The sequence below is a fragment of the Podospora bellae-mahoneyi genome, assembly GCF_035222275.1.
Source record: "Podospora bellae-mahoneyi strain CBS 112042 chromosome 1 map unlocalized CBS112042p_1, whole genome shotgun sequence".
Lineage (NCBI taxonomy): Eukaryota > Fungi > Ascomycota > Sordariomycetes > Sordariales > Podosporaceae > Podospora > Podospora bellae-mahoneyi.
In genome coordinates this window covers 251,917-267,118 of record NW_026946359.1, presented here as the reverse complement: position 1 = coordinate 267,118, position 15,202 = coordinate 251,917, and the positions used below count along the sequence as shown (strand labels likewise).

The 15,202-nt window shown below is 49.2% G+C and overlaps 6 protein-coding genes and 1 non-coding gene across 7 annotated transcripts; all 7 read right to left on the bottom strand.

The window, feature by feature from the left end:
• Positions 1 to 481: 481 nt before the first annotated feature.
• On the bottom strand, positions 482 to 1,934 carry QC761_101450 (uncharacterized protein; the record flags this gene model as incomplete). Its single annotated transcript, XM_062873389.1, has 2 exons — positions 1,425 to 1,934; positions 482 to 1,368 (listed from the first exon to the last, which is right to left on the bottom strand). Exons 1-2 carry the CDS (start codon positions 1,618 to 1,620, stop codon positions 482 to 484), a joined length of 1,083 nt encoding a protein of 360 aa, XP_062736410.1. The 5' UTR covers positions 1,621 to 1,934.
• Positions 1,935 to 4,537: 2,603 nt separating this feature from the next.
• Positions 4,538 to 5,253, bottom strand: QC761_101444 (uncharacterized protein; the record flags this gene model as incomplete). The annotated part of the gene is made up of 2 exons (XM_062873388.1): positions 4,538 to 4,956; positions 5,013 to 5,253. The coding sequence occupies 2 exons, from the start codon at positions 5,251 to 5,253 to the stop codon at positions 4,538 to 4,540; spliced, it is 660 nt and encodes a 219-aa protein (XP_062736409.1).
• Positions 5,254 to 6,789: 1,536 nt separating this feature from the next.
• Positions 6,790 to 6,887, bottom strand: QC761_0000900. The gene has a single exon. It is a non-coding gene; the product is annotated as a tRNA-Leu (tRNA).
• A 602-nt stretch (positions 6,888 to 7,489) lies between these two features.
• On the bottom strand, positions 7,490 to 7,787 carry QC761_0000890 (uncharacterized protein; the record flags this gene model as incomplete). The annotated part of the gene is made up of 2 exons (XM_062871736.1): positions 7,490 to 7,596; positions 7,640 to 7,787. 2 exons carry the CDS (start codon positions 7,785 to 7,787, stop codon positions 7,490 to 7,492), a joined length of 255 nt encoding a protein of 84 aa, XP_062736408.1.
• A 42-nt stretch (positions 7,788 to 7,829) lies between these two features.
• Positions 7,830 to 8,763, bottom strand: QC761_0000880 (uncharacterized protein). The gene is made up of 3 exons (XM_062871735.1): positions 8,672 to 8,763; positions 8,045 to 8,603; positions 7,830 to 7,986 (listed from the first exon to the last, which is right to left on the bottom strand). Exons 2-3 carry the CDS (start codon positions 8,202 to 8,204, stop codon positions 7,868 to 7,870), a joined length of 279 nt encoding a protein of 92 aa, XP_062736407.1. The 5' UTR covers positions 8,205 to 8,603; positions 8,672 to 8,763; the 3' UTR covers positions 7,830 to 7,867.
• Positions 8,764 to 10,509: 1,746 nt separating this feature from the next.
• QC761_101440 (uncharacterized protein) lies at positions 10,510 to 13,001 on the bottom strand (the record flags this gene model as incomplete). The annotated part of the gene is made up of 3 exons (XM_062873387.1): positions 10,510 to 12,063; positions 12,131 to 12,372; positions 12,434 to 13,001. 3 exons carry the CDS (start codon positions 12,999 to 13,001, stop codon positions 10,510 to 10,512), a joined length of 2,364 nt encoding a protein of 787 aa, XP_062736406.1.
• Positions 13,002 to 13,609: 608 nt separating this feature from the next.
• QC761_101430 (uncharacterized protein) lies at positions 13,610 to 14,765 on the bottom strand (the record flags this gene model as incomplete). The annotated part of the gene is made up of 2 exons (XM_062873386.1): positions 13,610 to 14,658; positions 14,728 to 14,765. 2 exons carry the CDS (start codon positions 14,763 to 14,765, stop codon positions 13,734 to 13,736), a joined length of 963 nt encoding a protein of 320 aa, XP_062736405.1. The 3' UTR covers positions 13,610 to 13,733.
• Positions 14,766 to 15,202: the final 437 nt, after the last annotated feature.

Below are 15,202 nucleotides of genomic sequence, written 5' to 3'. Positions count from 1 at the left end.
GGTTGCTCGAGAACACAGAAGCGGGTTTAGATGACGATTGGATAGGCATGTGGGTTTCCTCTTCGGAGCGGTTGTCCAAGTTCGTGTTTGTTGCTGGCAGAGAAACTTCCCGAAGCTGTGGTTTTTGGATCCAAGAGAAGAGAGGATGAGCCAGCAGAAACCTGGAAGCTTTGCAGTAGGAGGTAAGTAAACAGACGACCGCCGATAGCACGGGCCTTTCAGGAATCAGCAAGTGCTGAAGAAAAGGGAAGGCACGAATGAGATGACGCAAAGGCAGCCTAAGTGAAATGGGCGGAAACCTGAACATAGGTAAAAGACGGCAGGAGTGCCAGGCACCGAGAGAAAGAACGCCGCGAGAGAGGTGACCGTTATTGCTTCAATGGCCATGATTCACCATGTGTAAAACACTTATGATGTGACCAAAGACGGCTGAACAAAGCGCATAGCTTATTATCATTGATCAAGAAGCAATGCATGGCAGCTAATACAATGGGGTTGTAAGACCTTCATTCTTCTCCCACCTCAGCAGATTTGCTACCTGCTCCTCATACCAGGCATTGAGTGTCGCTTCTTCCACATAGCCCATATGAGGCGTGAGCAACACGCGACTCCTTCCATCCTGTCCCCACTTTGTTGTCCTCCACCTGCTGTCCAGCGGCAGAGGCTCTCTTTCAAATACATCGAGAGCTGCTGCGCGGATCTTGCCTTGCTCTAGCGCATCCTGAAGATCCTTCTCCACAACAAGAGGTCCCCGAGACGTGTTCACAAAGATGGCAGAGGGCTTCATCAGAGCGAGGTCAGCAGCAGCGATGCTACCCCTGGACCGATCCGAGAGAACAAGGTGAATGCTGACCACATCTGCCGTCTTGAAAAGCTCTTCCTTGCTGACAACTTTGAAGGTCTTCTCTCCGTGTTCATTTTCGACAGGAAATCCGGCAGCCCGAGCCTTCTCATCGGCAGCATCTTGTGTCAGGTTGGAGCTCCAGGCGATGATGCGCATCCCGAAGGCCAGGTACATGATCTTTGCAACGGCAATGCCCAACCGCCCGAGACCGACGGTGCCAAAGATCTTGCCGCGAAGACAGACGGCAGGAACTGTTTGCCAGCCACCAGCTTTGACCGAGAAATCGTCTTGCGCAATGTTGCGAGCCGCAGCAAGGATCATGGCGACACAGTGCTCCGTTGTGCTGATAGAACCTACCGACCCTGCATGAGCTCTGTCGACAGCACCAGCAACAGGGATGCCCCGCTCTTTGAAGGCTTCCAGGTCCAGCCCCAAGTTGCGGTTTCCGGTAGTCAAGAGGAGCTTCAGGTTGGGGAGGCGGGCTATCAAATCCTTTGGAAAAGGAGTACGCTCCCTCATCGTAGCTAGCAATTGTTAGCCATCTGATTATCTCAACACATGAAAGCATCGTCTTCCATACATATCACCGTGAAAGGCTCGAGCCTGGCGACAAGTTTGTCCTTGACATCTTGGGTGGTATCGGAATGATTGAACGGGGGCAGAGTGTCTTTGAAGAAAGACACCTCATACTTTGAGGGGTCAAGTCTCCGGTACTTGGGTTCAGAGATACCCTGGTAGTCGTCGAGGACTGCGATCTTGATAGGACCTGATGCCATGGTGAGGCTTGGTATTGGACTGATGTTGGCGAACAAGTACAAAGCCTACACAAAAGCTGCGAAATTGTTTTTATCATTCAGCACGATCAAGGATTATCCAGGATTCCGTTTCCCGGATTACCAATCCACTTGTATCTCAAAAACAAACGAAGCTCCGATGGCCGGACCGTGGATGATGCCGTCATTCCCGGCCCCGCTGATGCCGCTAATTACCCCGCAGCGTCCCAACCTGCCGGTACCTGGAGGCGGATCGGGACGCTACCCACCGACCAGTGGAGCTTCTAAGTAGGGTGACAAGGATAGGGGCTGAAGACTTGGGACTGTTTACCTACCATATGACTGCTTCTGTCTGAAGCTTCACCGAGCTATACGCCAGTCTGACAAGGTCGGTGATGATCTCAACTTGTCGACGTTTAGCATGTGCATGACAGCAATCATCGAGGGGGGTAAGCGTCATGGGCTCCCAGCTGCCGGTTCGACGGTAACAGCGTGCCCAGTGTGTAGGAGAGCACTCCTAACTCAGGCATATTCAGTCTGAGAACTTATTAGAGAGTGTGGGACAGCAGATCATCAGACAAGCCTGCGCACAACCCATCTAATATCTGTTGGTTATCTCAGAATCGAAACACCCGAAACACGGAAACAATGTCTCGTTAGACTAGACGTTGGTTCAGGTAGGCCAACAGTCTTGGTCATGCGATTTTTTTGACCGTTCTTTCGATACTACATGATTCGCATGTTATAGTCAATTCTATCTGGTTTAGAGTGTTGGCTCTGGTATTGGAAATCAGGATCTAACTCTTTGGCTAGGATAACATATCACCTAGCCATCTTGGTACTCTCATTTGTTGGACGTTCAGTAGCTGAGCGGCAAAAACACGGTACCAACGCTTGCAGCTTGGGATCGCATGGGTTGCATCCCGAATTCTTTCGGGAACAAGGTCACTCTACGCAGGCCTCTGTTGAGAGACGATGGTGCCAATATTTATGTGGTTGGTGACCATCCTCTGGCACTTACATGTTTCCCACTACAGACAGACCAATAGGAGTTCGAAACAGGGGTTCAAGATACAGTTTGGTTAAGCTTAGTTGGTACCTGGCCTGCAAAGAGCTCACGTGTGCGTAATCATGAAGGTTGGGCCTTGATACGGAAGTAAAAGCGGGAACGGAAGACAAGATAGGAATCGCGCGGAGCTATCATGAGCAGATTTGGTTGAATGCAGCGTGGACTACGTATCTTGAAGGAGGCTGGGAGTCCATCACACGTTTCTTGGAAATTGAGAAGACTTCCGGGCGATATATCTGTGACTTTTTAAATCATTTTTCGAAGCAAAGAGTTCTTGGAAGCATGCTAGGTTTTCCGGCCTACCAGGGCAAAGAGACTTTCTTGAAACAGACACAAAATGAGTGGAACTAAGAAAGTCAATTCCCCAGGATTCCTTGTTGGATGGCATTTGCACCCTGCTAGTCTATTTCTCGATGGCCAAAGGGACGTAATAGAAGCCAAAGGTGCAGCGCCAAGAGCTGATGCGGTCGTTGAAGAAGCCGTTGCCATCAGCAAGGTTGGCATTATACAAATTAGTATAGCATACGCCCTCGCAGTTAGAATGCCCAATTTTACACCATTAGAATTAAAACTATAACTCGAATCGGGTAACAAAATGTTTCATACTGGTACCACACGCAGCGAAAGAGTCCGGAATCGTTGTTCCGAATAGAACTGATTCGGCCGTTTATGTTGTTGGGGACGTTCACTGCGTTTCATGCATCAGTGAGGTCAAGCTATGGCCTGTGATATTGTTATTACTCATAGCAAACCCCAGAAACAGACCTGAAGTTCTGGCAATGACCTAGCCACCTGCTGTGTTCACAGGCATAAATATCGGTCGACTGTTCTTGATGTGTGCCAATATCGCCCAACCCAGAGATGGAGATGTCAGTTGCAGGGGCAGCATCGGATGAGAAGCCTCCAAATGCAGGCAAGGTGAGAAGTGTCTTGAAGTGAGCCATGCTGACTAGATGAACAAAGACTTTGGTGCGAGTTGACGGAAGTTGTATTTTAGCGAAGAAGCTGAAGGTGCTTGGCTGTGTTAAGTTCTCTCTCCAGGAGGGTCGCTTCTTTTATACTTGGGTATGCTTCAACAGGTGCCCAAAGAAATCTTCTTTCAACTAAAAGCTTAGGGCGTATTGTTGTCACATGGCGGCCTTAGATCGGTAAGCAACGGGATTTGAGATCTCACATCACTCCGTGGTCGGGGCCAGTAGGGTCCTCTAAATCCGACATCACATTGTCGCCAATCGACTGAGATCATCGGCCACAGATTCGGAAATACATATATTTTCTTTCCGATATTCACGTCTATTTTCTAACTTGCGCCACCGTCAGCTGACACTTGGCACGGTTGGAACTCTGGCAGAGTTGTATAAAGTTGCCAAGAGAAGAACTCCGTCAAGGTGCGTAAAACGAGATCTTGAATTCTGGAAGAGGGGAGGTGAAGGTACCAGGTCGTGTACAGAGCATGGCGGGCAGTTTTGGGAAATATCTGAGACAATTTCCAGGATTATTAGCAGCATGTGTATCTTACATCTTGAATTCAACATAAGTACAGATCCTTTATTACCTTGTATTCCACGTCTTTTCAAGCATGTACTTTGAACCACAGTCTCCATCCCTCCATAGTGGCCCGAGTTTGAGGCAGGTAGCAAAGACTGGAGGTGACCTGACTTTCTTCGCATATGATTTTGACTTGATAAAGGTGTTTGGCATCAGCTGCTACAGCTACCTAAGCTGCTAGACCCTTGTTTTCCTTTGGAACTTGGAACTATAGAAACCTGCTACCCCCCAATGGATCCAATCGAAGTATTGTCGCGGACTCTCAAGCCAAGTATTCTAACCCCCTTCCCATGTGCCAAGTTCTCAGTAGCAATTCCTCCGATAGACTCCAATGCCAGGATAAACTGCCGCGTCGAAAATAAATGCAAACTCTCCATGTGTCAACGGCGTGACTTGCAAACCGCAAACAGTACGCTTGAGGCTGTATGGGTATATATCCTGTGGACAACAGCAAAGTTGGCGGGCGACTTGCGGGTGTTCGTGCCCAAGCTCCATAACCCCATACAAGCATAACGGCTCATCCTCTTCGGCATTGAGTCTAAAATGATGAAAGCGGCCCATCCTGTCGCCTCCACTACGAAGGGCGTTTTCTAGCACGAAGATCGCGAGTTCGATGTTCATCGCTTCGTCAGGGGCTTGGCCACATACATAGCACTTGGCACCCGTCAAGTGTTCAAGCACCTCGAGACGGGTATTGTCGCGTTGGGCCTCAGACGAGGATCCTGTCTCAAAGTCAGTTACGTGATCATCTGGTCATATAATTCGTCAATTTACATACCAGCCTTATCCTGCTCCAACTTGGCCTTCTCCTCCTCCAACTTGGCCTTCTCCTCCGCCAATTTGGCCTTCTCCTGTTCGAATTTAGCCTTCTCGTTCTCAAACTCGGCTTTGTCCTTTTTGAACAGGACTCTGTTCTCGTTTAACACTGCATCCTCTTCTCGGATGTCTCTCAGGAGACTCTCAAGGTTGTCGCTGCCAGAGTCGGACATATTAGTGTCGGAGATTTCAGTGTCAGACATTGTTGCTATCGAAAGATGACTTGGGGCTGTTGTTGGCTGTTGAGAGAGGGGAAGCATTTGAGAATTTACTGAAAACTTATTTTGAAGCGTGGGCATAACAAATCACTGTTGAATTGCATAAAGAAAATTTGAAAACAATGGAAGCTGCTTGGACCATTATGGAGCTATGGGCGCAGGACGACATCACCCAGCGTATAGCTTGCTGTGAGCAAACCGCGGGATGTTCCGTGGTGTACCGGGAAACATAGGGCAAGGGTTTGTTCGGTTGTTCGGCGAGCAATGCTCGCCGAACAGCTCGGGACAAGGAAATGTCAGACATGTTGAACTGTCCAAAGAAAGTCCTGGACCATCCAATTCGTAGGCTACATATATGATGCATCTTACAAGTGAAGACACACACATGAGCAGCCAGAAACACTACAACTGGTGCCAATACCTGGGCTGTAAAATCACTTCTATCACAGCATGTTGTCCGTGACCGCACTTCAAGGTTCACGAAGCAGAATAGTAAGGGGTTAAGCCATATAATCTCACAAATCACACATTCAACACGGTCTTTGCTTAATGGAAAGACTAAAAGCTAGCTGCATGCAAAGGTACTAAAAGCCAAACACATCAAAGTCAATGGTTTGTCTATAGTAAACAAACCCCTTTACCCCTGACCAAATGGAGAATCAAACCAGCTTACTGCGTCGTCATTAAATAGGCACCCACTCACACCAAATTCCCGGTTCAGCGTTCTCAGTCATCAATCTTGAGATATGCAAATAATATAACTTGCACTTTCTACCTGTGGTGATTTAGCTCGGTGATTGAATAAAAAGAAAAGCAACAGCTGATTCTTCTCGAGCGGAGCTAATGGAACCATATTATATTTCAAAGAATTGCTGGGACGAGTTATCTAAACTCAAAGTCTCACTCTCAGGCACAAGTAGCCGTTCTCAAGCACGGCGGAGTATAGAGGACTCATGCCTACAACTGGGTTAGAAGCGACCTATTCTGTCTCCTCTACTGCGAAAGGCATTTTCCAGTACGAAGATCACGAGCTCGATATTTGTGGCCTCTTTAGGGGCATGGCCACAAATATAACACTTGGTGCCCGTCAAGTACTTATGTAACTTGTGCCGGTTGTTGAGAAGTTGTTGGTTGCCGTTGCGTTGGGCTTCGGGTAAGGCTTAGGCTTCAGGCGATGATCCTTAAACACCGTATCGCCTCTTTTATTGTTGGTTGTTTACTGCACTCGTTATCCGGCTTGGTTGAGGAGACTAGATAGTTGCTCAACCGCTTGGTAACGCGCCAAAATATGAATGCTCGGATGAGTTGCTATGAGTAGTAGAAGGCTTCTTCTATTCTGAATGGTTCGGAGCAAACCCATGAGTTTTCTGTTACTGCATTCCTTCTGCGTTCTACGCAAAAAGCCCAGTATATTCAAACCCCTCATAAGACTTGCATAATGCCGTCGTGAACTCAATCAAAAAGAAACACACATCATTGTCAAAAACATTGTTTTCAGAGCCAAAAATCATTGAAAACATTTGCAGACAGTGGGGTTCGAACCCACGCATCTCTCGATAATGGTGATAAAGTTAGATGTAACTTAAAACCATCGCCTTAGACCACTCGGCCATGTCTGCTCCAATGACGTCTTTGCGGCCTGCCCCCCTATCCATATTGTGCACAATGAACAATGGCAATCATCGTATCTTGGAATTCCATTGGAGATCCCGCAAATTGAGCAGAACTCACATAATGAAGCAGACTTTCCCACTGTTCATATACCTATAGCCTAGCTACATCGCTGACTATCTATGCCGTTGCTGCTAAAACCACTCAGAGCAACTTTTAGATCTCCTTGGCGCTGTTAATATAAGTTTGTCTCCCCGTATAAACTTTGGGACTCTGAACACAGTTCCCCTAAATTTCCTTCAAGGCCAGATGCCATCAGGGCATTGGCGACCATCCTCGAAGGAGTACTTGATGCTGATATTCAACTTAATGGCAATATACAAAGAGTGCTTCGCCGGACCCCGATCTCCTTTTGCGGAAAGCCATGAGGGTTTTCAGACTAAACTACCTAGCTATCCTGAGAGCCTTCGGACAACATACCCACCTTAAGCAGGTATGTGAAATGCCTCAGCTATCGGTTTCACGCGTCGCCTTTCTTCCTAGACAAATGAGCAGAGAAAAATGACATAGTCTCTATATCTTGATTGTGTCCAGATAAAAAGCAACCGTCTCAGTGGGTCTTAACATCATCAAAAACGATCTTGACACCATCGAAAACGAGCATGATCGCCCCATAACACTCCGCAGCATCCATCTTGATAATCTCAATGCAGTTCCCTGCTTCACTTGACCAAAGGAAAACGATGCTGTGGACAGTGACATCCGCCCCCGAGAATCCAAGGGGTATTCCGATCGCTTTCGAGAATCGCATAGAAGCAATAAGCCACCGGATGCTCGAGGCCATTCTCACTCATGCGGAAAGCGTGGAAGCTCTCAATCCACTTGCCATTAGAGGATACGAGGTTCATGATGCAAATGCCGGTCTCAATGTTGCTTTTGCGATACTACAGACTGCCCTCAATGATAACTGCGGCACCAGCAAGACATGTCAGATGTTACAGCCGCTTCTTTGGAACGCGACCACCTTGGGGGGAAGTTGAACCCTGTCAACTTCGGTGCCGTCTTGAGTCCTGGCTCTTGTTCGCGGAGGCGCCATCTCCATACCGACTGTCACAGGTGTTAGTGGTCTGTTGCGCCGATAGGTAGGGAACTTGGGATTACGTACCATTACTGGCCCTCAGCAGTGTGCCAAGGTCTGATTCAAACTTGCTCTGGGCTGCCATAATACCGGCGAGGGCAGTCTCCGTCTTCGAGATCGTGTCTTGAGTCTCAGTGGAAATAGCCTGGGCATCAAGGAAGGCTTGCTTTTGGATCTGAAGATCCATCTTCTCTTGCTCCAGAACACGACGCTGTGCGTCAAGGTCGCGCACCAAGTCATCCTATTCTGCTTCAAAGCAGAACGATTCTCTTCAATGGAGCGTTCCAGCTCAAACAGCTCTTTGCTTCGGGCTTACAAGATTGCGGGTCGCGGCGTCCACTTTGGCTTGGGCATCAAGAATGTTGTTGAGAGTGGTTGTGCCTTGGCCGCACAAGATGACACTGCGGAGTTCATTCAGCTCGATCAAGCGAGAACCATCATCTCGCTCTGTCTCTTGGTAGATGCGTTTCAAAGTCTCCGAAACAAGGCGGAGTAGTCCTGGAGACCTTGGTTAATCTGGTTGGACATTGTTGATAAATGGCGCGGTGGAAGAGTGAATCAAGGGGCCAAGAGGGGAGTGGAGTGGCTATTGATGAGTTAGTCGACATGCTGAAAATCCCAAAAGAAACGCCTTGACACTGGAATATCTAGTACCTAGCTGCAGCCTGAGAGAGAACGGGTCTACCGCTTGAGAAATGCCGCGAGGTGATGAAGAGTCGAAAGAGGTGTCCTAGTTGGGGAGAGAGGGCTCTTTTCAAGTCGCGAGAGGGTGAGAAGGAAGGCAACGAAAGAAAGCCGGTCTGTGGGTCAATGATATATAATTACGGGGCTCAAGAATCAGGGCAAGAAACTTCGAACAGCTCAGGTGCGAGTCCTCCGCAATTTCTTCAGCATCAAGCACGCCGCGGTCTTGGCTCTGCTGACCATGTATGTACCTAGATGTATAGACTCTGCATAAGGCCCATCTTCATTTCCACTCAACGTGGTCCCCTCTATTGCTGATCCAAGCTGATTGATATTCCCGAACCTAAGGGCTCCCTCAACACTGAAGTACCCACATACTGGATGCTTTATATCTAGCCCCTAAATAATCAACTTGGATTCTAGAATGAATAGACCACGAGATGTACCAAAGCGATCATGACCCCAAATGACTGTAATGGCCAATGTCTGACGCATGGAGTGTGGAAGTATTTGATATCACTGGTTACCTACCCATATTTCCCTGAAGAAATGTCATAACCACCTTTCATCTCTTGGTTTTGATTATGATACAGCTAGCTATCTTACACAGTGACATGAAAATGTGTACCTCCGTGTTCTCCGTATACCCAGCAACATGCTGAGGATGTTTGCTTGAATTCGAGGAAGGAGAAAGCCGCGTTCGGGAGCGATCCAGATAAGCTCACGTGTTTGCTCGAGCTCAGACAGGTCACCACCAGCTCGCAGATCACCATTCTGCAAAAGTGCGTTGCTGACGAAAACAAAAGGGAGCCAATCGTGAGTGACCTCAAGAGCAGCATCAACGAGGCTGTCAGATCTGGCCCCAAGGCCGAGGAGGAGAGGTTGTGGAAGCTCTTGCAGCAAGCTGCTGACAACAAAAACACACTCGCCGCCATCGTGGCCCGGGAGAAAGCTGTCAAGAATGCCGAGATGGCCTTGGCCAAAGAAAAGATGGACTTGGAGCACCAGAAAAGCGAGTTGGAGAGGCAGGAGGAGAACTTTGTCGACATTCAGGCCTCCACTGCTGAACATGGTGCAAGCCAGGGCTATGGTGAGGTCCTCCGAAGCCATGGTCAAGGCTATCGACAAGACAGAGGCAGCCATCAACACAAATCTCGACAAGATCTCGAGTCTGCTACAGACCGAGAGTAAGTTTCATACGCATTGCCCTGCACAACAATGGTACTAACCCACTATAGGCGCTACCAGCGAGGCTGGATCTTTTAACTTGATGCATTAACTGTTTTCTTGGGGACGCCGACCCTTTCAGCACCTTTTCCAGCTTTCATCTCAAGTTATCAGCAGTGGTCAGGCCCTTTCGTCTCGGCACATAACCTCTTCTCGGCTTACTATTCTCTCCCGACCTTTGACGGAACCTTCACCCTTGGTACTCTTCTTCAAGCGCGGCTGTCAAATGGTGGCTGGCTTCAGCAGGAGATAGCACAGTGCAGGCTGCCTTCAAAGATTTGGAAGGCGTATAAACGCTGGAAGACGGAGCAGTTGTATAGCAACACTGCACAGGAGATGGATTGGCGAGCATAGAAAGGGGATGTAATTATCGGGAAGGGGACCTGAAATGACAGGCTTTGTTCTGAATTTGATGTTCTAAATACATTCTTTGCTCAGATAGGCAGTGCACATGTACACTTGCCCAAAGAGCATAATGGATTACTCAGTAGCAAGAAATGAAAGACCACACCACGTGCTTATGGTCTGAAGATTGCAAGTCTCTCGTCTCTATACCCAAAACCGTCCTCAACCAACTCCAACTAGTACCCCAAACGCACCAAACTAATATCATCAATAAAGATACTATTCGGCCCCTCCCACTGCTGCGGGTTGTTGATATACATCGGCTGTGCAACAACAGTAAGCTGCAACTCAAGCCAAGAAGACGTCGTCGTAAAATGTACTGCAATCTCCCTCCACACGCCCGCCGTGCTGTAGCGCTGCATAAACTGCTGACCAAGTCCCGGCGGAGATACACTCAGCTGGATATAGTTGTTGACCTGATTATTCGAAATCCAAACATTGGCCTTGAAACGATAGTATTTTCCCGGTTCCACACCGACAACTCGTCTCGTGAGCACGAGGCCGGCATGGTAATAGTTGGGGTTGTAGACATAGTAGCTATGATTTCCTGTCCTGGCCTGAAAAGCCGAGATTTGGCCAGTCAAGAGCCTGGTGTCTCCAGTCAAGTTCCAGCTACCAAATTGCCCGCTCTCGAAGCCACCATCGCTGAGAGTCTCGACGCCAACGCTCTGAGTTGGCACGGGAACCTGGCTGATAGGATAGGTGCTTGTTTCGCAGGTCATGGATTTACTGCAGACATAGGAGGATCGTAAGCATGAGTGAACACTTCTGATAGTCGAGGTGGCAGCAGCGGCATCTGGACTGGTTGCTGTTGAGGTAGGGAAGCATGTGACCGGGTTTGGTTGCAGGCCATAACGGGTGAGAATGTAGTGACAGTTGAACAAGTACATGGACATCGCCTGAGGTTGGTACAATGTCGATGCAAGCAGTTCGCATTGACCGGGGAGAGAGCTGTCGTAGCACATCTCAGGTCTTCCTACCCACGTTGGGGTTGGAGGACATCTGGTGATCGTGACTGAGCTGGGGCCTTGTGTCGTGGTGGTCGAAGTTGCGGTTGTTGTCGGGGCCAATGAAGGGGAGCTTACCAGAGTCGTTGTTGACAAGACCATGTCCGAAGTTGTTGACGGTTCAACGGTGGTGCTCGCTTCAGCAGTGAATGTCGTAGTAGGCTCCTCGGTGGTTGGAGAGTTCGGCTCCTCTGTGGACGTGGTTGATGCCTCAGTCAATGCGGTTGGCTCCTCGGTTGTTGTGGTGAATTCCTCAGTCGTGGTGCCTGGTTCTTCGGTTGAGATCGAGATTTCCTCGACTGTTGTGGTCAAGGTTTCCGAAACAGTGCTTGATGGCTCATCTGCCGTGGTGATAATGTCAGAGGCAGTGGTAGTTGGCTCTGGCACTGTAGGTGATTCAACCTCAGAGGTCGTGAAAGTCTCGAGAACAGTGGTGGACGCAGTTGTAGTGATAGCTTCTTTCGCATACAGGTTCAGCCGGAGAGGTCCACCACACCAGTTATAACCTCCACCCACGCACAAAACACTGCACTCTTTCTCCAAAGCAGTCTGACCAACAAGCTTGTCACCGCAGTAGCACTCCCTCCCATACTCGACACCAAAGTATGCATATTCAATGCAAATATCTGCGCATTTGGCTACCGTCATGTCGTCTGTCCGGTGCTCCAAATCCGCAAGAGACCGGTTGCCAACATCATCCGTCCAGCAAGATTGGTAAGTAAACTGGCCAATGGATTCAGGGTTAGTCGTTTCGGTTTTCTCAATGCGAGGATCAGCATAAAGACTCAACCGGTTGCGAAGCACACCTTTCCAGCGTCATGGCAGTATCCACCACAACCTTTCCTCCCAAGACGCGTTGCGGGACATTATCGTTGTAGCAACCTAGGTATTCGAACCCATCGATGATGGCCACGGGTGTAGGTTCAGATGTTGGTGAAGACGTGGGCTCGGAGGAGGAGGTTGTCGTTGTTTCCTTATCGAAGCTATACACATTCAACCGCATGCCGGCACCGCATAGCTCATTGTCATCGCCTGAGCAAGGCATGGAGCAATCCGACGCTGTTGCCTGTTCTGTTTGGCAAGATCGAGCCACAAAAGCACTCGCGGGACCATTGCGTGCCAAAGAAGTCGTAATCAGCACAATTCTCCGCACATTTCGCAGCCGTCATGTCATCGGTGCCGATGATTTTGTGTGGTAGGATGCGAGCAGCGGTGTCGACGAAACAGCCGAGTGAAGTGATGCCGGGTAGAGTTGCAGGGCTTCGAATCGATGGGTTGTCGTTGGAGTACAGGTTGACCCTGTTGCCAGCGCCGCATTTATCGCTTGGATCTCCTCCACATGAGAAAGAGCAGTCGGCAGCATCCACCTCGGTGTTGCCGTTTGTGACTGATTGACCGCAGTAACACTCACGGCCGTAAGAGACAGCAAACAACTCGAACTTGGAGCAGAATGATGCGCAGCTGGCAACAGTCATGTCATCAGCTGCGTAGCTTCCGCCAGTAAGCGCTCTTCGGCCACCCTCGTTGTCCTTGAAGCAACCGAGAGAAGTGTAGGAAGGCGCAGGCTGTCGGTTCAAGTGCTTGCTGGGAAGGGCAGAACCGAGTGAAAGAAACAGAGAGATTAGAGACAAGAGCCGTAGGCTTGAATGAGTGAAAGCCATAGCTTTGCGTTATTAGGGGATCAAAGGAGCCGATGATTGAAAGAGTGAATGGCTCGTAGCAACCTAAGGGGAATCACAAAGAGAAGAGGGGGAAGAAGCGACATAACTACATATTACAGATGTTGCTAAGGGGCACGCATCTCATGTTTTCCATCTGCCGGTTCGGCACTCTGGGCCTGAAGCATGGAAGTCCCCTAAATTTGACAGCTTTAGTTTTGGCGCTTGCGGCAGAGAGATCGATAGTTTGCTCACTCGAGCCAATCGGTACTCAGTGGCGTTGAGATGTCAACTGGGAATCATGGGTTGTTGTGAAGGAGCTGAGACTGACTGTCGTCGCTTCCCGGGTTCGGCTCTTTCAGCCTCAAGTCCACCGAGGTCTCAACCCCGACGCCATGCATGTGCGCTAACTGGAAAATGTCTAACACCAAGTTGCACCGTTGCAGCGCTTGAGATCTTGAAGACAAGGTTTCAAGATCGTCCTCGGCCAATCGGGTTGGGCACCGACTGGTCGGATCAGCCCTATTTTCTTCGTCATTTGCGAGATGGTCGAAAAAGAAGGGATGATCTCGGGGTCCGCAGTACAAATACGTTCTACAGCCTGTCTACTGTGAGCTTGAAGATGGGTGGCTGCGGCCCTGATTGAGCAGCAATCACCACCAACAGCACCAAATGACTGGTAGACATAATCCGTGCCCCAAGCTCCTGTGGACTGTCGATTTCGTAGTATCCCAATCAAAAACCAGGGCTGGTTCTAAACGGCAGCTTACGATGCAGCCTCGACACAATCTCAACATAATCCGCTTCATTCTCCGCCGTGATAAACCCATGCCTCACAAAGAAATCCATCATGACCGCCGCACAACTCGGCTTAAACTCCCCATTCCTCATCGCATTTCTCACCTCATCCACACTCATCAAATGAAAAGCCTGAATATCGTCATCCACCGGCTTGAATACCACCTCTCGCCCAACCTCCAGATCATAAACATACAATACCCCCGGATTCATCAAACCTACCTCCCCACCCGCCTTCTCATCAGAAACATTGAACCACGTCACCGTCCCCGCCGCAACAACATCCCTCCTCACCACCTCCTCATCCAACGCAGCCTCCTCCCCCGCCTCACGAACGATGCACTCAAACGGCGTCTCCTCCTGCGCCACCCCACCAGCAACAGCCTGATCCAGCATATTGGGATAAGTCGACTTGTTGGCATTCCGCCTCGGAATCCAGAACTTCATCTCCCCCAATGACGTACGAGTGTAAACCGTCATGTGAGCACCCTGTCCAATAATCCCGAACAAGCTCATCGCTGACCTTTCGATCCCAATATCGAATTTGGCGCCAACGATAGGGAACTTCTCATCTCTTTTCTTGCCTAGGCGGGGAAAAACCTTTTTGGCACGGGTAAGATCGAGGAGTTCATCGATTGCTTCGTTGCAGGCGGTTTGCCAATCTTCTCTTCCGGGGTATTTGAGAAGGTGGACTTGTTTGCTTTCGGGGATGAGGCGGAAGGAGGGGGTCCATGGCATACGGTCGACTACTGATTGGATGAGAAAGCCGTGGGGTTCTAAGTCGTCTGGGAGAAAGAAGAGCCACAGTGGTTCAATGGCTTTGGTGTAAGCGGTGTTGTTGGTTAGGTTGGGGTAGGGGAAGCTAGGTAAGGGGGTATGATGTCAGTAATTGGTTGTGCTGAAACCAAGAATTGGCGGGGTGTCAACTAACTTATCGCATTCTTGGACGATTTCTAGATTGGTCCGCATGGTTACCGTATCAGTAGTTGAACAAAAACAGTCACTGAGGTACCTAGGGTTTTCTTGTGGCAAGGTGGGTGGTGATTGGCGAAGCGCCCTGGACAAGCGATATCGCTAGAGGAGAAATTTTGGGGCTGGGGATTAACACGTGACAGGTGCGTGCTAATGCTGCAGATGCAGGTGGGTGGTCAAACTGTGGACAAAATAACTTGCACGGTGGGACAAATTTGGGTAAGTAGGGGTAAACTAAACAATAGTTAGGCGTTGGCTAGGTGATGAACACAGCCTGAAGATTGAGGAAATGAACAACATCCTGAATTGAAGCTTTAACGTATTGGTAGATCTATCCTGAGAAATAGGCAGCTAGGTAGGTGATCGCCTACAAATAGCTTTATTGGTAATAAAAATAAAGAAGATAGCCAAGACCCTTTTCATAACCTGTGACC

Bases quoted from the DNA above. Each gene is read 5' to 3' on its own strand.
- QC761_0000880 (XM_062871735.1), bottom strand. From the start codon at position 8,204: ATGGATCTTCAGATCCAAAAGCAAGCCTTCCTTGATGCCCAGGCTATT. The intron at 7,987-8,044 runs GTACGTAATCCC...CACCTGTGACAG, and splicing joins ACTGCTGAGGGCCAGTAATG to TCGGTATGGAGATGGCGCCT.